Below are 21156 nucleotides of genomic sequence, written 5' to 3'. Positions count from 1 at the left end.
CCTGTTAGATCGATACCACCTACCTTCAGTGAAAGAAAGTATGGCTTACTCGAGAACATCCACCCAAAAGTAATCTTCTTTCAAAATGGTCAAACTTTGATACAATACTAAGAAAATCTCTCTCTCTCTCGGGCAGTCCGTTGATTTCGACGATGATGCGGAGGTCGATTAGTGTCCATGTCGAAGGTGCGATGTGAGTCCAGTCAGAGCTCTGAAACCCCGCCTGCACCTGATGGCAGGAAATCCGGGTAGTGGCGCCCGTAATCGCACTCTTTTTGCTTCACAAGCAGCAATGCTTTGATCTCTAATGGAATCGGCTGCACCTGATACCACACTTCTCCAAGCTATCCGATCTTCAGCTTTTCTTCTCCAGTCATTGAGTTGATTTGCGTTTTTTAAATGTCTCTTGAACACATCTTTATAGCGCAGTTTCGATGCGTCTAGGGGTTGTGTACTTTCTTTGAGCTCACCAAAGAAAACTGCTTTTGCGTGTGACTTGTCCTGTCCATCTCAGTTGGTTTGTTACGATTATTTCTTCAACACTGGACATTTTAGCCTTTTCTAGTACTTCAAAATTCGATACATGGTCTTTCCAAGAGATACCCATTAGATGATGGAGGAGGTGTCTGTTGTATCAGGTTCAATCTCTTGAAGTGGCGTCTGTAGAGCGTCCAGGTTTCTGAGCTGTACAGGAGTAATGGGAGGACAATAGCTCTGTACACTTTCATCTTGGTCTTTAATCTGATTCCTCTCTGATTCCGCAGATGGTCTCTCAATTTTCCAAAGGCTGATGCTTGGATCCGTTTTTCCAAAATGCATCGTTAATGAATCGTATATTATTAAGGATGCACCGATTAGTAAATCTGAACCCTTTTTCATTGAAGGCTGTTAATAATTAAGAGACAAAACCTAATGTTGGAAGTAAATGAAGCAAAACATTAGAAATAGAAAAGAGGATGGTGATGATCATCATCACCATCACTATCATCGATTTAACGTCCGTTTTACATGCTAGCAAATGTTGGACAGCTTTTAAAGATTGACTTCCAAACTTATTTCTGATCAAGTTTTTATTTTTTAATGTTTTTATAGGCCGGATACCCTTCCTGACCTCAACCAAGTGAGGCGATGGAGACCAGTGTTTTTATTGAGAAACTATTCGTAATCAACCAAAACCAAAGTCACGTATGTATATATTTATATTTAATGTATCATTTTTGTTATATGAATTGTACCTCTTACTCCTCTTGCTGACATCTTCAACTTTGGCCGTTCCTGGGTTCCGGATGGTCACTTGGTACCTGCTCACAAAAAGGTCACCATTCTGATGAAGACCACAGATGTCGAAGGGTCTTGTTCCATTAAATTATAACTCACCCTATGTTGTGAAAGATCACGAGAACAGTCGCCTGGTGTTGGTCATCAAAGTTGTACCACTGAGAATCAAAGGTCACTTTCAGGCACAAAAAATAAATAATTCCACTGTGGTTCTTTCTTGTGTAAAAATAATGATTATGCGTAATAGTTATAATGTTGTGTTGGCGTAGAAAAAAAAAAAAAACAAAACACTTTCTACATAAAGAATTTCTGGACGATTTTGGTTTGGTGTTTTCAATCCTTAAATCTCTTAATGATGTGAAGTTCGGTAGCGAGCAAAACGGAGTCACTTAACTACAAAATGCAGCTGATTATACCTATTTACTCTGCCTCCCCACGGGACAGAGTTAGACACCAGGGTCGTTTTTTAACGTGGAGAAAAGGTACAAAAATAAAAATTGTCTCAGTCGTGAAGGATTTCTCCTCCACCGAAAGAGAACAAGAAACAGAGGTGCAGCATCTGAAGAACAGATACTACACTTTGATCTTGTGTGTCAAGAATCCAGCAAGGCAATTTGGCACTGTGAGTGTCCACGCCCCTCCAAACTCACTCTCTTTGTTACCTCAGGAGGGGGAGGTTTATCCTCTCTCTCTCTGTATCAACTTTTACTGCTCTCTTACTGTATTAAATCATCATCATCATCATCATCATCTCTCTCTCTCTCTCTCTCTCTCTCTCTCTCTCTCTCTCTCTCTCTCTCTCTCTCTCTCTGAAATGGAATTTATTCCAGTTTTTCACAAATTCTGAGAAAATCATCACTGTCCATCATCACTGTCCACTCACTTTAGGTGACACGTGCTGGTTGCAAAATTGATTGGTCTATCTGTTAACAGAAATTCCTATTCATACGATGAGAAAAAACAATTCTGTTCTCACCACATTTTCTTATCAAATTGCAAGTTTCCCTCCAAGTTTCACATCCAATAATATTGCCACAAATACATATTTTGTAAAAAAAGTTAATTGAATTTAATTATCAGATTGGTGTAAAAATAACGTCGTTTTTTTTGTTTGTTTTTACCTGAAGCTGAACGTCAAACCAACGACGTTATTTTTGCACCAACCTAATATTAATCAAATCATAATGGTGCGTTTTTAAATTCATTTGATCCTGGATCTGACCGTAAACTATATCCAGTGGTGAGGCCCCAGCTTACGGGCTTTGGGAAGTGTGAAGCCACCCTTTAATTGCCATTGCTTCCAGGTCCACTCTGACCCAGAGTGGTAGTACCTGTTAGGATCCCAACTATGGGTTAAATGGAAACCGACTTGAAAACAACAAATATATTCTATTAAAAAATTTTTCTTCAAAATCTTTGGATTCGGCGTTAAATAACCTAAAATGGGTTGATATGCCGTAAAACAAAAACAACCAACCGGCCAATCTTAAATTCATTGAAAAATACTTAGCTTTCCAGCAGTGATCAGCATATATGGATGAGAGAAAGAGAGAGAGGAGGGTCAAATTTGTTGATCAACTGTAGAGGACTAAAGATCATTAGCGATGTTCTTTTGTGGATGTCAAAACAAGCATGTAGTTCACTGGATACCAGAAAGAACCTACGTCAAGCAACTAGCGGCAGACGACAATGCACCTATGAAGAGCTGCCTGATGTGATGGAAGATAGAGTAAAATAATGCAAAAGAATCAAGAGGATCTGTGACTCGGTGTGTGTGTGTGTGTAAGTTCGTTCCTTACTGACTCAAAAAAGGCTGGAATGATTTTTATGAAATTTCATGCAAAGGTACTTTATGTGCCTGGCAGTGTTCTTAGATAGTCTTTTTTTATTGGAATGTCTTCGATAAGTATTGATAATCAAAATAACTCGATGAAAGAAGAAACAGGCGATTTTGACCAGTTAACACCTTACACAGCTTAACCTCACAAGTGCATTTGAGAAGTTTTATTATCTCACAAGCCGAAAGGCACGACATAAAATCAACAGTAGGTTCTTTGATATGACAGGAGTGTATTCGAAATGAATGTTTATGTTTAAAGCACAATTGAATCATGATACTTGACTTTTTCATTTTAAACTTAAATTCAAGCCATTATCACCACACAAGCAGTAAGGCCAGGCAAATTAAATAAATAGTAGGTTCTTTGATATGACAGGGATGCGTTCAGAATGAATATTTCTGTTTAGAGCATAATTAAACTATAATACATGACTTTTGCATTTTGAACTTTAATGCAAGCCATCTATATATATAAAAGGCAAAATGTGTGTTAGTGTGTGCACATTTTTTGTACGTCCAGAAAAGGCTTTTGGAGGGAGGGCGCTCGGGGCAGTTACTGTTTCTTAGAACTTTTTATATACTACCTAGATTATAATATCTACGATTTATGAAATGAGGTTGTGTATATCTTTTATTTAAACGACTTTTACATGCTATTTTTGCGGTATTTCCTGGTCTCCATGTGTTTGTTTGGCTTTTCCGTATATAAGCGAAACTGAATCCGGAGCAAATGTCTATCCCTGGCACTTATGCCAGGGACGTCCAGAAAGCAATGAGCTTTGGTCAATGCGGGCAAAACCTGTCATCAGGCAATTGCTATTCATTTGGATATTCCTCTTTTTATGGGGAGTTGCTTTTCCCCAACACCTTTGGGGGAAACAAGCGAATACACAGAAACTGGCTTGCAGCCAAAGTTAAGTGCATGATTTCATTCCCCTATGGCATGATGTTTGACCTCATTAAATTTACACACCTGTCACGTAACGTTTAATTTCAACCATTCTCACTTCTCTGCCCTCTTAGCGTCATGGTAAGATGGCATTTCAGCCTTTACCTCAAAGCTTCAGGTTCGAGCCTATCTACCTACCAAAACTTCTTTTTTGTTTTAAACCTCCAAATTCGCAGGCAACGTCAGGCACCCATGCTAGTTATATATACAAAATAATTTTACAAAATCCACGGTAGGTTCTTTGCAGTGCAATATATCTACTATGTATTGTGGACTAAGTCACTGTGAGGAGGCATGTGAAGTGAAGCTTCTTCCCAGTGCAATGCAATGGGTCCCAAACTAGAGCAGGCAATCAATCAATTTGATTGAAAAATTGTCGATTTCAATGATTTCGATGACAGTAAAAAAATGGGAGTGTGAAACATTCATTGTTCATCATTTAATCCCGAGCAACGTCGGGTCTCCCTGCTAGTATAATCATATAATAATGATAATAATGATATTGAAAAAATACCAACTTTACTTTCACATTCCATACTTATATGTTTTTTTTTACTTTAACTGATATATATAACTGTGTTATTCCCATTGTTCAATTGAAAGAGAGTAAAGGAAAGCTGATGCTGCAAAAGAAATCTTCTGTTATCTCCCTTGTTGAATTGGAAGTTTAGAGAAGGGTAGAAAATAGGTGGCGCTGCAAAGATTGGGAGGTGTGGAAAAATAATATCTGCTAAGTTAAGGCCTTTATTTGTAAGGAGCAGATAATGACAAGATTAAGGTGTGACATTTGACATAAATAAGTTATCTACTTTTTAAATTTTATATTCTTGACAAGTTATACATTTGTCATTAACTTTAGAAAAATTGGTTCATTTTATATATATACTAGCTCGGGTGCCTGGCGTTGCCCGGGTGTGTAGTTGGTGTATTAAGGACCCCCCCCCCCCAAATGGTAGTAGGTAGGCTGGTGCAAGCTCATAGCGCAAAGGAGAAAAAAAAAAAGGTTAAAAATCGTGACGTCTTAGCCAGTCTCCATCTGCCGACTGGAAGTTCGGAACATTGAAATTAATCATAGTCAATTGAAAAGAAGACAACGACTTGCTAAAATGTCGGTGAAAAAAGCGACCCCTCCTTGTAGAAAACTGCTCAGACCAATTTTTTTATATTTGTCATCCAAGACATCGAACTTCAAAACAATAGTGAAATGGTCAGAATCCATCGCCTGTGTTGAAAGTTTTCATCACACACACACACACACACACACACACACACACACACACACACACACACACACACACACACACACACACACACACACACACATTTTCCATATATATAGAAGATGAGATAAAAAAATACTCACCATGAAAAGCGAATTCAATATCATGAATACGACTTTAGCCAAATTCACGGATCCCTCGTTCATGATGACGTTTGAATAATCTGGCAATTAGAGTCAATTCTGGCAAACCTAGTATAAATAAAAAGAAAATATGAATTAAAAAAACAATTATGTAAATGTGGGCAATGACTAGTTGAAATATCTGTCTAGGGTGTGTAAGATGTCATCTCTCTATATATAAAAGTGACATTGTCTGGCTGTCTGAAGAACGGCCTCTACCAAACTGCTCTGTCAATTTTTGGTCTACAGACTTGAAACGTGATATATAGGGGAGTTGGACCTGTGGAACAATTGTGATTTGGTCTTTCGCCAATAAAAAAAGCAGCTAAGGGGTGAAAATTTATAAAAATATTGGATATTGGCAGTCGTAAGTCGACTTAATCTATCCTTATTAGAATTTTCTAAATTTCATTTTAATTCAATACATGTTCAAATAAAAAATGTTTTATTTTGTGCTATTAGAATTTTGTTAATTTTATTTGAATTCAATACATGTTGAAATAATTAATGTTTCATCTTGTGCTATTAGAATTTTGTTAATTTTATTTGAATTAAATACATGTTCAAATAGTTAATGTTTCAATTTGTTCTATTAGAAGTTTGTTAATTTTATTTGAATTCAATACGTGTTCAAATAATTAATGTTTTATTTTGTCCTATTTAAATTTTGCTAATGTTTCATTTTGTGCTATTAGAATTTTGATTCAATCTATGGTCCACACTCGCCAATTAGGTATAATTAAATACATGTTCAAATAATTAATATTTTATTTTGTGCTATTAGAATTTTGTTATTTTTATTTTAATTAAGTACATGTTCAAATAATAAATGTTTGCTTTTGTCCTATTAGAATTTTGTTAATTTAATTTGAATTCAAGACGTATAAAAATAATTAATGTTTTATTTTGTGCTGTTAAAATTTTGTTCATTTTATTTTTATTAAATACGTGTTCAAATAATTAATGTTTTATTTTGTGCTATCAGAATTTTATTAATTTTATTTTAATTAAGTACATGTTCAAATAATTAATGTTTAATTTTGTGCTATTAGAATTATGTTAATTGTATTTGAATTCAATACATATTCAAATAATCAATGTTTTATTTTGTGCTATAGGAATTTTGTTAATTTTATTTGAATTGAATACGTGTTCAAATAATTACTGTTTTCCAATAGCACAAAATAAAACATTGATTATTTGAATATGTATTGAATTCAACTAAAATTAATAAACTCGCCAATATTTTAATTCAATACATGTTTAGATAATTAATGTTTTATTTTATCCTACTAGAATTTTGTTAATTTTATTTGAATTCAATACGCATTCAAATAATTAATGTTTTATTTTGTGCTATTAGAATTTTGTTAATTTTATTTTAAGTACATGTTCAAATAATTAATGTTTTGTTTTGTCCCATTAGAATTTTGTTAATGTTATTTGACTTCAATACGTATTCAAATAATTAATGTTTTATTTTGTGCTATTAAAATTTTGTTAATTTTATTTGAAATCAATATGTGTTCAAATAATTAATGTTTGTTTTTGTGCTATTAGAATTTTGTTAATTTGAGTTGAATTCAATACATGTTCATATAATTAATGTTTTTTTTTTTCCTATGTGAATTTTATTAATTTTATTTGAATTTAATAGGTTTTTAAAATAATTAATGTTTTATTTTGTGCTATTAGAATTTTGTTAATTTTATTTGGATTCAATACATGTTCTGATAATTTATGCTTTATTTTTTGTTATTGTATTACTTTAATGTATTTGTTTTGCTTTTAACTAAAAGTTATGTGAAACTTCAACAGTTTCGGATAGGCTCTTCTGGAATTGTCTGTCCCTGCTCTGAAAGGAGTTCTTCAAAACTTAAAACAAAAAATGTATCCAAAATAACAGTAATGCATACATGGCTAAAAATCAATAAGTGACTTTCCAACATATTTAGCCCTGAATAATTAAAACATTAATAACAACAAATAAAGTCCTTGCTCCAGAAAATGAGTTGATAAACATCGACAAAAGAATGAGTGGTATGTTCACATCGTAGTAATAAATGAACATAACCATAAACCGAAGAATGTTTTTTTCTTTTCAAAGCTTTTTCTTTAATACAAATATCGTGATTCATATTTGTACGTAAGGGCTGGTTACATGAGCAATTCATTTTATAGTGATATCGTTGTTTAAAGTTCAAACAAACAAGTGACATTCTTGAGAACAGCTCTACATTTTTATTTTTGCATGAGAAAGAGTAAAGAACGTACAAACAAAATGGCTACTTGGAATTTTTGTTTGGGCTTTAAAATTTATCAAGATCATTGGGTTTTAGACATCAAGGGATTTAATTTTTAAATTCTTAAAGGAAATAATAATCCACTTTTATTTCTATATGTAAAAGCAGGATGTTAAGTGTCGAGCCATTCTGTAGAACAAAGACGGCGGTAGTAGATCTAGTCAGCGAAGAATCAACGCAGTTACGATCTTGAGTGTTAAGTGATTTTGTAGAACGAAGATGGCGGCAGTAGATCCAGTTGTGTACAGGAAGAAATTGATAGCAAACTGACTAGAATCCAAAATTTGATATTTTTATAATCAGGTCGGAGGCTTCTCATTGGTTGATTGTCCTAACGCATCGCGTCCAAATTCTGGGAGTCATACCTTCCATTATTAGCAAAAACATTTTAACACAGGAGATATGCAAATCTTTTACTAATTCAAATTTGGTGCCAAGTACATCTAATGCTGGAGTACTGTTGCCACATCTGGGCAGGAGCTGCTAGAAGCAGCTTATCCTGCTTTGACAGAGTTCAAAATAGACTTCGTAGCTTAGTGGGGGATGCCGTTTTCTCTTCTCTACAACCTCTTTCCCACAGAAGAGACATTGCAAGCCTGTCTCTGCTTTATCGTTATTTCCATGGCAAGTGCTCGTTTGAGCTCAAATCTATGGTCTCCCCTTGCCAATCTTTCATGAAAAACACCTGACTAGCTGAAACCGCTCTCAATAATTTTCCCCACTCTTTATCTGTATCTAAACTGAAACGGAGAGTCCATGAACAAAGTTTCTTTCTCAGAACTGCACACCTGTGGAACTCTCTTCCGTTAGTCTGTTTTCCAGCTGACTACAACTTGGTTGTCTTCAAGTCAAACATAAACAAATTCTTGATGAATCGTCCCATTAAATAATCCAATTTACCAAATTTCTACTACTAACGATTATTAAGAAATTTCCCCATTGACTACTGTACACTCAATAACCCTTATCCTCGAGCAGCCTCCGGGCTTTGATAAGTGGTGACCCTTTGTAAAACAAAAAATAAAATCTCTCAGTCTTACTTCTATTAATTGCTCAGTTCAGTTTATTATTCTGTTTCAGACTGTTATAATATATTTCAATACTTAATAGATAGAGATTTAGTGTATTATTTGTTCTGTTGTTATAATACCATCATCCCAGGCATTAACTTCTCCCTTTTTAAGGGGGAGTATAGTGCAGTATCTGTTCTTCATGACACCATCCTATTAGGCTTTAAGGGATGAGCAGTGCAGTACATGTTTCTCATATAATCTTCCCACACATTACCTCCCTTTTTTGGGGATAGACAGTGTAGTACATTGTTCATCATGATATCATCTTCTCAGGCATTACCTCCCTTTTTGGGGATGCGCAGTGTAGTACATGTTCGACATATCATCTTCTTGGGCATTATTTCCCTTTTTGGAAGAGACAGCATAGTATATGTTCATCATGATATCATATTCCCAGACATTACCTCCCCTCCCTTTTTGGGGATGAGCAGTGTAGTATATATTCGTCTGCCATGATATCATCTTCCCAGGCATTACCTCCATTTTTGGGGATAGACAATGTATTACATGTTCATTTGTCATGATATCCTCTTCTTAGGCATTACCTCCCTTTTTGGGGATGGACAGTGTAGTACATGTTCGGCATGATATCGTCTTCTCAGGCATTACCTCCCTTTTTGGGGATGAGCAGTGTAGTACTTGTGCAGTATATGTTAATCATCATATCATCTTCCCAGGCATTACCTCCATTTTGGGGATGAGCAGTGTAGTACCTATTCGTTTGTCATGATATCCATGATATCATCTTCTCAGGCATTACCTCCCTTTTTGGGGATGGATAGTGTATTACATGTTCGTTTGTCTCATTATCACCTTCTCAGGCATTACCTCCCTTTTGGGGAGGGGTAGTGTAGTATATATTCGTCATGATACTATCCTCCCAGGTCAGCAAATAAATATTTTGCTAATCATTACCTATTTATAGTCTCTTTGCATGGTACATAAAACAGAATTAAAAATTACTTTATTTTCTGTTTTTTTTCGTAACCTTGTTCTGCAACTTTTCTTTAAGTAATCAGTTTTGTTCTTATGATAGGAAATTGATTAATTTCTCACGCTTTGATCTGTTTAAACACATATCTTACTTATAGCTTATCTATCATTCAGACTACTTGACGTAAAAGGTACTCATCTTCCTCTTTTTTGATGTAATTTCACATCTTTGACAGCCTTTATCTAATGGCCAGTCAAGCTTAAGTTGTAAATAGCTTTTTCTTTTTCTGAAAAGAAAATGCTGTTTGAAAATGAAGTGTGGCAGACCACACTTCATTTTCAAACAGCATTTTCTTTTGTCTTTTGTCATACTTAAGTTTGAAATAGAATTCTTATGTGTAAATAATTCATTATTTTTCTGTCAATTTGATTCACCTATGTATACATTTTTAAAAATCTTATTTTCAAAAGAACGATTACTATTCAAATTGCTGACAATTCTCTATATGGTACATTTTATCAAAATTTTAGATGTTTATAAGATTAATTACAGCTCATAGGAATACGCTAATAATATGCATTCATAGTATATTTATATACATATATATACATATATATATATATATATATATATATATATATATATATATATATATATAGAGAGAGAGAGAGAGAGAGAGAGAGAGAGAGAGAGAGCCTAGTTTCCTGGTAGGAATGTTTTCCACCTTCGCTGCAACCGTAGACTGCTTGGCCTGACCAACATCACCAACATCGATGTCCTAGCCAAGACATAGATGCCCAGCATGTATGCCATCTTGATGACCAGACATTTGCACTGGCTAGGACATGTAAGCCGGATGGATGATGGACGAATCCCTAAAGACCTTTATTTTGGGGGAGCTTGCAAGACCTACCGGCCGACCGGCCCTACGCTACAAGGATGTCTGCAAGCGTGACTTGAGGGCCGGTGGTTTCAGCCCCTCGAAGCTTGAGATTGCTGCCTCAGACCGAAAGGGCTGGTGAACCACCATCCAGTGTATGGCTGAGACATCCAAAACGAAGAGAACCACACATTGGCAGGAGAAGCGGACCCGTAGAAAGGAGAGGACAGACCAGCTTTGACCCTGGCCCAGGCAGAGAGAAAGAAAAGCTACATCTGTAGTAACTGTGGCAGGTCCTGTGGCTCCCGCATCAGCCTGCACAGCCACACCACAAGGTGCAATCTCCCGACTGAATCAGGACGTGGAATTTCATGATCTCTCGAGATTGACGGAGCCAACAATATATATATATATATATATATATATATATATATATATATATATATATATATATATATATATATATATATATATATATATATACTTCAGAATAATATTTTATTTTTAATTTTAATTTTTAATTTTTCTTTTTTCTTTTTTCATTTTTCATTTTTCTTATCAGTTCAGGTTCTTAATGTGCGTGGCCTGTCTACTGAAAGCGGTTTTATTTTATTTTATTAACAATTTGAAGTTATTTTGGAGTGGAATTTGAAGCTCATGTTCTATAATTATAAAATATATTAATTATATCAATTTATATGTTTATTAATGAACAGATCCACCGGACCTCTATAAAAAAACTTTTTTACCGGACCCATTATATAAACAAAGAAAATTGCTCCATGAAAATGCCTACTTCGGACCATTACCTTGTGATGTGGATTACTCAAAATACAGTTTGGATCATTTTACCACATTGCTATCAACGACATTCCCTTCGGATTTTACCATGCAATTTGGATGTGAATTTTTATATCTTTTTCATTAACTTCCCTTACTCTATGACATTTAAATACTTAAACAACTTTTAATTGTTATTTTCCATGTGTCACTGACTTTAGCAAATAAGGTGTAAATCATTATAACTATTTGCTAATATTTTCTCCTCTGCAGAGATGGTAGACATCGAAATCCTATAGGATAAGGAGTTATAATATTTCGAATGTATTCTTTGTCTTACATAGAATAATAAAAATCTTTTGCTTTGAAATTTAAACATTTCATGTCATAAATTTTTAAATTCATTGAAGGACTAAAATTTGGTGTATATATATATATATATATATATATATATATATATATATATATATATATATATATATATATATATATATAATACTTTACTTTATATAGACAAGCGTTACATAGTCACCACACTGAAAATGCTAATGTTATGGAGCAATTGGTTTATTAAAAAATAAAAAATAAAAAGTCCCTCATCAGGCGACAGAAATAAAATTTATCTGCTATTCAAAGCATCCGGTTCTTAAATGCTTTAAAGGATTTTAGAACCAGAGGCTTTGAAGAACAGATAAACTTTATTTCTGTCGCCTGACGAAATACTTTTGTTTTTTTTGTTTTTCTAAACCAATTGCTCCGAAACATTAACATGTTCAGTGTAGCGGTTATGTAATATTTGTCTATATAAATAAAAATATTATATTTTGCTCTTTTTTATCGAGCACTCTTAATAACCTCGTTTTAATTCATGGGATTTATCTTCTGAATAACTTTAACTTAGTATATATATATATATATATATATATATATATATATATATATATGAACAAATGATTAATAAAACATGTTAAAAGACATCTTGAAAAAGAGTTAAAAACATATTTAATTTTAAAAAGGAAGCACAAGATAAGTGGATAGTCCTTAATCCGCGGAGTTTCGAAGAAATACTCTCCTTCTCATCAGAGGGCAGGAATTAGCAAAATGCGGGATCGGATTTTGCATGTAAAAGTATTTAGTGAAACTACAAGTAAGTCGCAGATCTTACTTGGTTAAAAAAAGGGTGAGGTAAGGGGAAAGGTAAAAGAAAAATGTTAAAAATATTTCACATGATATATATATATATATATATATATATATATATATATATATATATATATAAGGTGTATTTTCAAATAAGTTTTTGTTATAATACCTTTAATTTATGCATCATTTTAAAGAGCCATTTTCGCTCTATCTAATCATTTAAATTACAATCGTTTTAAAACAATTATGTTTTCGTTTCAGAACATTGAATACAAGATGGAAAAAAAGCAAATTTTCACAATTTTCCTATTTCAATTCAAGCTAGGCCAAAAAGCTGCTGAAACAGCTCGCATTATCCACGAAGCGTTTGGCCTAGGAACCACTACTGAACGCACAACACAATGGTGGTTTAAGAAATTTTGTGGCGGCGACAGGAGTCTTGAAGATGATGAGTGTAGTGGTTGGCCATCGGATGTTGACAACGATCAATTAAGAGCCTTAATCGAAGCCAATCCATGCACAACTGTTTGAAAACTTGCTTTTGAATTAGATGTAACATATACAATGATTCCCAACCACTTGAGAGAGATTGGAAAGACAAAAAAACTTGATAAATAGATGCCTCACGAATTGAACAACAACCAAGAGAAACATTGTTATGAAGTGTCATTTTCTATTCTTTTACGCAATAAGAACGGCCCGTTTCTCGACCAGATTGTGACTTGCGATGAAAAGTGGGTTCTTTATGACAACTGGTGATGCTCAGCTCAGTGGTTAGACACTGACGAAGCTTCATGACACTTCCAAAAACTAAAGTTGCACCAAAAGAAGGTCATGTTGACTGTTTGGTGATCTGCAACCAGTCTCATCTATCAGAGTTTTTTGAATGCAGGTGAAATTATTACAGTAAAGAAGTCATGTCGACAAATGGATCATCAGACAACACTCAGCATAAGTAAACAGAAAGGCCCAATTCTCCTCTACGACAATGCCCGGCCGCATGTTGCAGAAGTTGATCGAATCGGGTTACAAAACTCTGTCTCATCCGCTATACTCTCCAGACCTCTCATCTACAAACTACCACTTGACAACTTTCTATGTGCGAAACGCTTCAAAAACTTAAGCGATATCGTTGGCAAAAGTGTTTTGGTTCTGATGGTGCTTATTTTGATCAATAAATTTTTGTCTTAGTTGAGATATGTTCATCTGAATTCAAAAATTAAAACCCCGAAAAACTTTCTTGTTAACCTGATATAGGTTTGTATGTATATACATATATATGTGTGTACATGTATGTATATATATTTATTGAGATTGTCGGACTGACTTCCGCATCTTGGTTGTTATAGTCACAACGTTTCGGCCGTTTTGCCCTCCAGTTTTCATCAGGTGTTTTGTATCAAACTGGGGAACTGTTTGTTAGGAGCCTGGAACCCAACTCTTTATTATTATTACGGGGGGTACTGTGTTCGGACTCCAGCTATGCTCTGGGACATAGTTGCTGATTCTCTGTTTTGAATGTTACTTTTCACTGCCTTCGTTCAGCACCTTTGGGTAACTGTAAACTTTGATACAACATCTAGGATCACTCAGCCATATATCACTAGGACAATTCTTAGTTGTTTTTTGTTAATGTTAAACCTATGTTGTTATTCAAGGTTTTCTCTCTCTATTAGAGGTGTCCAAATTGCATTCAGGAACTGAGGAACGCCAGTGTTGATACTATAAACTTCTGATCTCTTCCCATAGATGACTATTCTTATAAGCTTATCAAAGAAAAAGGATTTAATAATTGAGAGTGCATTTCCAACTATTCCATAGCTGGAAATCTTGTGAAGTAGACTTTTATGCCATACTCTATCAAAAGCCTTCGATATGTCAAGGGTTATTGCTCTAGAAATGAAGTCCCTGTCGAGAGATTGACTGATCCTTTGTGATATTACAGTAAGCACATCAGAAAATGTAGATCTAGCAGAACGGAAACCATATTGCATGTCACCGAGTAGGTTATTTTTGTTGAGGTGGTTGACCATTTCTCTATTTATTACAGACCCAGGAAACTGATTAGTCTGTACTGAGAGGCAGATGACCGATCACTGGAACTTTTAAATACGAGGTAGACCGATAAAGTTTTCCAGGGTGTTAGGAAGCATTTCTCCTTAAGGCAATGTTTAAAGAGCTTTGTAAGTATGGGAGCTAGTTCTGGCTGAATTCGTTTGAGCACTATGATTGGAATGCCATCGAGGCCAGTTGCTTTATTGGAATCAAGTTCTTTGATAAGCTTGGCAACATCACGCACAGATAATTGTATGTCACATAGTGTGTTTTCAGATACAGGAGGAAATATGGTGGGTAGGCAGCCATGGTCGAAAAGGATAGAATTTACTGCAAAGTTCTTGGAAAACAGTTTTGCCTTTGTTTCATAACATCTATTTGTTGAAAGCAATGGAAATAGTGGTTGCTGTGCAGCGACACATTCAGAAGTGAACCATGTCTGGCTATTAGGCTTTTTTTGGAATTCCTTGGAGGGCATGAAGCGGTCTATACCAACAATTAACCATTTCGTCAAGTCAGATACTATAGAGGACACATTTTTTTTAAACATGAAACACAGAGGTATATTTGATATAAATGTTTAAAAGTTATCCCAATCAGCCATAGAATATCAATATACAGTATGATGAAGAGGTACATCTGTGGACTTATTGCGTTTTTTTTTTTTTATCTTAATCAAGACAATTGAGTGATTGGAAGAGCCCAATGGAGACAGAATGGAGGATGAGCACGATTCTGGGCAAATATGAGGAAAAGGTCAAGGAGACTTGCCTACTGTTCGTCTATGTCAAGCATACGGGTGGGTTCATGAATAATTTGTGTTCATAAGCAATTGAGAACTCATGACATTATCTCCCCTCATCATCCATATTTTTTTAGTGAACTGGTCATTCAATATTGTGAATATTGAAGTCACCACAGATGTGAATGTTAGCTGAGGGATGAGTGGAAAGGATGTGGTCAATTTGCTCAGAGATACTTTCAATGTTATGGAAATAAGAGAGGGCACATATGAATACATTGCTGTAAGCCAGTGCTACTCCGAAGCACATATAGGACAATTTAGGATTTTCTCTGGAGATGTCCCTACCACATTGAAAGCCATCTCTAATACAGCCACATATTCCCTACCCATGACAATTTTTTGGGGTTGGATTTCGATAAAATCTAAAGTTTGAGTATCCTTTAATCACAAACTCATCTAGAGGAACAGTTGGACCAATGCCATTTTCACACAGGAACAATAGGTCAAGTTTGGTCTCCTGTAATTGGATTTCAAAATCTGGAAGGTTGGAACGCCCCTGATGTTGGAGAAGGAAACCTGGTAGTGGGTGGAGGGGGGGGTCTACATTGGGAGTTAGAGTTCTGGGTTTAATCTTGGATTTTTTCTTGAGATTTTTCATTTTTGAGTATGGAGATATGTGGAAGAGGATAGCAGAGTTAATAGAGCAGAGAAGAGATGAAAAAAAAAAAGAACCAAGAATGATTTTTGCAGACTATGTAGAGGAAAAGCTGTAACATTACCCACTAATATGGCATCGAGAGGTCCCTACAGAAGTTACTGTGCGGTTCAGAATCCATTCACCAAATGGCAATACTGTAGTCCCATTACTTTGCACCTGCTGATAGGAAAGGCTCCTTAGTGGTTAATGCAAGGTTTAGGGCCCTGATTATCAAGTGGATAACGTCAGCCCAGGTAAAGCGTTTACCTCCAGCACCCTTATTAGTGACATGCTCACAAGGATGGAAATATGGAGTGAAAATAAGGACATCTCAAGCGACTGCTCAGGAAAAAGACTGTCGGCCTAGTATACATCTTTTTTCTTTCCCTTTATCAGAAACAGCACTCATTATAAATAGGGAAAAAAATGAGGAGAGTGGGAGTTATGTTTATGTACATGTTGATAAATTGAGTTAGAATTTACAAGATATATCATGAGGAGGCGAGATAGAGTAGTGGTTGTAAAACCAATATAACAATTATTGTTATTATTATTGGAGTTACATTCTCACAAAATGCATTTAAACTTAAAAATAATTTGTATATATATAATCATGTTTATATATTTTTAATAATATAAAACACACGTATATATATATTATTTGAGCTTAACTTACTTCAGCTGACAATTTCATCGCTCCATGCAACAAATCAGGTAGTACTGGAATAAAGTTCTTAATGTTCTGGAAATTTTTCAGCCCTAATAAACATTGTTCCACAAAAGGTGGCTGTGTTTTAATTTGGTGAAATGGGACCATGAAGATTCTTTAGCATTTGTGTCGGTCGTGAACAAGCACTGTAATAATTTTAGATTAGCCGAATTGTCGAAAGATGATTTTAAATGTCTCATTTTCCCTCAAGGATTACTGTTGGCAAAGAATGCCAAAATTAGACAAAGATTACTAGCAAAACTTGAAAATAAACACAATCTCACTCCACAGAAACTTGCTGAAGATTGCCAAAGGGTTGTAAGCATGTGAAGCGATTGTAAAATCATAGAAAAATCAGTCATAGTATATGTGAGAAAAGTAAAGTATAAATTCAAAAATTACTTTTCTGAAAAAGAGAACAAAAAATATGTCCAACCACATTTTCAGTATAAATCAAAAAATTACTTCCGGGGAAAAGAGAGAAAAGAAAATGGCTACCCACATTTTCAAAACGAATGAACTATGCAAAATCAGAATAAATTATCTCCGAGACTATGTAAGCGATATGGAGAATTACATTAGGGAAAATGTCCTTTTTTTAATAAAATTTATCAAAATTGCGGCAAGCATAGTCATCAAGATTTGTATTGTAAAAGCAAACAAAACAAAAAATAGTATTAGACAGACAAAATCCTTTGAAAAGAGGAAAATTTATGAAAGTAAATAATAGTTAAGATATTTTATAAAACAGTGATATCATAGTTGGATATTGGGTCCAATCTTTCAATTATAAATTTACATCTGTAGAAGAGACGTAACAAACCGATTTTGCATAAAATAATAAAGTCAGATCGCAAGGTGACTGGCAGTAAAATTAATTTTATCGGTGAATTATTTTTATCAGTAAACTAGAACAGTAAAATGAAAAAGTAAAACTTTTCATATTGAAAAATTCTGAGAATTTATTTGGGGTGGACAGGATGAACAGTTTTAACCTTTAGAATTTATCAGCCAACATTTTTTACCAGAAAATATGTAAGTTGAAGAAAGTCCAACATACCATACGACATCCTTTCAAAATCAAGCTGTCTTTAAAAAAACAACCAAAGACTTATCAAATGAAGTATATACAGCAAATCAAGGTAGACCTTGGAATAAATAGTGCATATAATTCGAGACAATATTGACAAATAATGCAGCTATTAAAAAATTGAGCGGAAAATTAAAGTGTTACAAATAGGGAAGCACTAAAAGTAATTTATTTTGAAACACAACAAAAAGAGGTTAAAGAATTCAGGAAAAAGCAAAATACAATACCAACCCGAGCAGCAAGTAGAATTGATAAATAGGAAGTTGATTGAACTATATCCGCTTCTAACATTTCAGTTTCTTTGTTACGGTAACATATATTAGGTGGGTTTCTGACAGTATTTTGTATAATTTTTTTAGTTTTAACTCATTTCCCAAACTTCACATATTTAGGGATCAGCTAGCCGCCATTTTTCTTGTTTGCAACTATCGATAAACCCTGTATGCCTTTCGAACTACTTAAACGGTTTAAAGTGAGTAAAACTATTAAAATCTTTTCCGGATAGGTAGAAGAGTAACTTATCTTGGCTTTGATAACATTTATTATTATTGTTATATATTTGATTCTGACCACATTTTCGTACCCCTATGAATTGTAAAACAAACCCATTTCTGTTTAGAGTACAATTTAACCATGGTACTTAACTTTTGCATTTTAAACTTTAATTCAAGCTATTATATAAAAATAACATCAACAATAGGTTCTCTACAGTGCAATGTAGATTACAGTTTATAAGTGTTAACTTTGAAGAGATATGTGAAACTTCCTCCCGATGTATCAATAGTTCACCTCATTTGTTATATTTCTAGCTAGTATATCCTATTTCTGATCTATATTGTCATTTAGTGTCCATTGTTGCAATATTCAAATGGATTTCCAGAACAAATTAAGTCAAAACACAAGAGTGTTGAAAGTGGTGTTTGTTATTAATAGAGGGACTCATGCACTTATTGGTCCGTGCTGAAATAATAACGTTATTATTTAAAAAGCCATTCTTAACATGGGGAGGGGAGGGTGTTATGTACCTATTCTGTACTTTAACCTTACAATTGAATAAAAAAAAAACATATCATAAAACTTTAATTAAACTTGGAAATACGATTTAAAAAATAGCGCGGATCAGTAAGTGCATTAGCACCTTAATAGATATATTTACTGTCCAGTACAGGGATTGAACTTAGTACCTCTAGTAACCAAACCTGTTAGATTTTCCTGGTGAGAATGGTTCTACCCATGAGTTTAACTTATCTGAATATAAATATATTTTATTTTATTTATTTATATCCCCCCCTCCTCTTGTTCACTAATAAAGTGTAGTTTGAAAAATTATTCAGTTTTGCCTTTTATGAAATGTGAAGGAACTATGTTAGACAAAGTGGGCAGCTATTGAGGTAGGCAATTACACATATTTTCCCGCTTATAGTTCGAGTTTACTACAAAAGGTTTATAATGATTCCATAAAATTACTCTCGAAACATTTTTATCTTGGCAAACAAATAATTAAAAAAAAATAAATATAAGAAAATAAATGTTCTATAAAAATACATTTTTTTTTTTTAATATAAATATAAAATGGGAGTATTCCTGACTTAAAAGTTAGTACCTACACTCATGTTACCGTGTTGAAATAATGTTATTTAGAAATCCCTTTTTAACGTAGGGAAGAGTGTTTTGTAACCATTCAGTGCCATTATTCACCTAACGATTTAATAATAATAAAAAAAAAAATCCCGTAAAACTTCAATTTAATTAACTCTTTTCGGTCTTTAAATTTACAAGATGGCTGCGGTTTTGTCCATCCCCCCCCACCTCATTTTTGTTTCACAAACCACTATCCCAATAAAATTATAAATGATTAAAAATGATGAAGACTTGAAAAGTGAGTAATAAACATACCCCCCACTCTTAAAAAAAAAAAAAAAAAAAAAAACTCTCTTTGAGCAAACGCGGGACTCTCCAATGGCGGCCCACCCCATCTCCACGCTCTCAATTTGTTAAACTTGAAAACGAGCCCCTCCCCCAAATGAACGAGAACCCAGTCATTTTGGTAGGACAAGCCGTAAAGAATTATTTGAGACTTAAAAAAAAGGGGGGGGGGTCAGTTTTTACGACGTGCCTTAGCGTATTATAAGCACCCCCAACCTCCTCATGTTAAAAACGGCTTTTGGAATAAACACCTCGAAAGCCGTTCTTAACATGGGGAGGTCGACGTGTTTATAATACGCTGGGGCACGCTGTAAAAATTGACCAAAAAAACGCTTAAAACTACTTAAAAAAAAAAAAAAAAAAAAAAAAAAATGCAAGTAGGTTGCAAAGTAACTTTTATTGACTATAGTAACATTTATGGTGTTAATGCACTTATTGATCCGCGCTATTTTTAAAATAGTATTTTCAAGTTTAAAGTTTTATGATGTCTGTTTTTATTAAATTGTGAAGTTAAAGCACAGAATGGCTACAAAACACCCTCCCCTCCCCATGTTAAGAATGGCTTTCTAAATGATAACGTTATTATTACAGCACAGATCAATAAGTGCACTAGTACCACATTTATTTGTTGCATATTGGATTTTTTTTTTACGAATCTCTGTGGATTGTAAAACAAACTCCAAAATAGCTCCAGACAATTAAAATAACTGTCTTTGGTGCATTTATTGAACTGCGTTATTTTAAAATAGTATTTTCAAGTTAAATTAAAGGTTTATCCTTTTTCTTAAACATCTAATATATATTTCTGTCTGTCTGTCTCCATATTTTAAAACTATCTCCTCCAAAACTAGAGGTCGCTAGGGGCCCTCAGATGATTGGATTTTTTTTTATGGGCCGTTCTTTTATGGGTCTTTAGTGGGTTAAAATTGTTTTTAAGCGCTCAAAAAATGGGTCAAAATTGAAAAAATCGTTAAACATTTTGTACATTCGTCTTAGTTTATTCTTGATTTTTAATCGATTTATTTGCGTGTCACGTTGGTACAGTGGTAACGTCACCAGCTATCTGACGTTATATTTTTTTAAATTAAATTTTTAGGTGAAAGTGCAGAATAGTTACAAAACACCCTCATTCCCATGTTAAGAATGGCTTTCTAAATAATAACGCTATTATTTCAGCACGGTTCAATAAGTACTTGACTTCACCTTACTTTAAATTGCAACCATGCTCGGAAATATAAAATACGAACTACATACATTTTTGCTAAGTTGTGTTTACATTTATAAATTTATAATCTTGTGTGTTCTAGGCATGCTTTTCTTGCATACCAACCTTTGTGATATGTATTTTTCTT

At 34.1% G+C, this 21156-nt stretch overlaps 2 protein-coding genes across 4 annotated transcripts in view; one reads left to right on the top strand and one right to left on the bottom strand.

The window, feature by feature from the left end:
* The window catches only part of LOC145293248 (histone-lysine N-methyltransferase SETMAR-like), a 160292-nt gene extending 146411 nt beyond the window's left edge, over positions 1 to 13881 (top strand). For all 3 annotated transcript variants that reach the window (XM_080139821.1, XM_080139822.1, XM_080139820.1), the window contains 2 exons: positions 1093 to 1185; positions 12844 to 13881. In XM_080139821.1, coding sequence (XP_079995947.1) covers positions 1129 to 1185; positions 12844 to 13113 — 327 coding nt within the window. In that variant the 5' untranslated portion in view covers positions 1093 to 1128 and the 3' untranslated portion in view covers positions 13114 to 13881. The remainder of the gene's footprint in view (positions 1 to 1092; positions 1186 to 12843) is intronic.
* Positions 1 to 21156, bottom strand: part of LOC145293243 (tetraspanin-9-like) — a 100735-nt gene that overhangs the window by 60714 nt on the left and 18865 nt on the right. Inside the window, exon 2 of the mRNA XM_080139813.1 lies at positions 5431 to 5538. Within this exon, the coding sequence (XP_079995939.1) occupies positions 5431 to 5493 (63 nt within the window). The 5' untranslated portion in view covers positions 5494 to 5538. The remainder of the gene's footprint in view (positions 1 to 5430; positions 5539 to 21156) is intronic.

The sequence above is a fragment of the Euprymna scolopes genome, chromosome 14 (assembly GCF_053919585.1).
Source record: "Euprymna scolopes isolate OS-2025 chromosome 14, ASM5391958v1, whole genome shotgun sequence".
In the NCBI taxonomy this organism is placed as follows: domain Eukaryota; kingdom Metazoa; phylum Mollusca; class Cephalopoda; order Sepiida; family Sepiolidae; genus Euprymna; species Euprymna scolopes.
The sequence above is the reverse complement of the archived record's forward strand: the minus strand, read 5'-3'. Positions and strand labels throughout refer to the sequence as shown.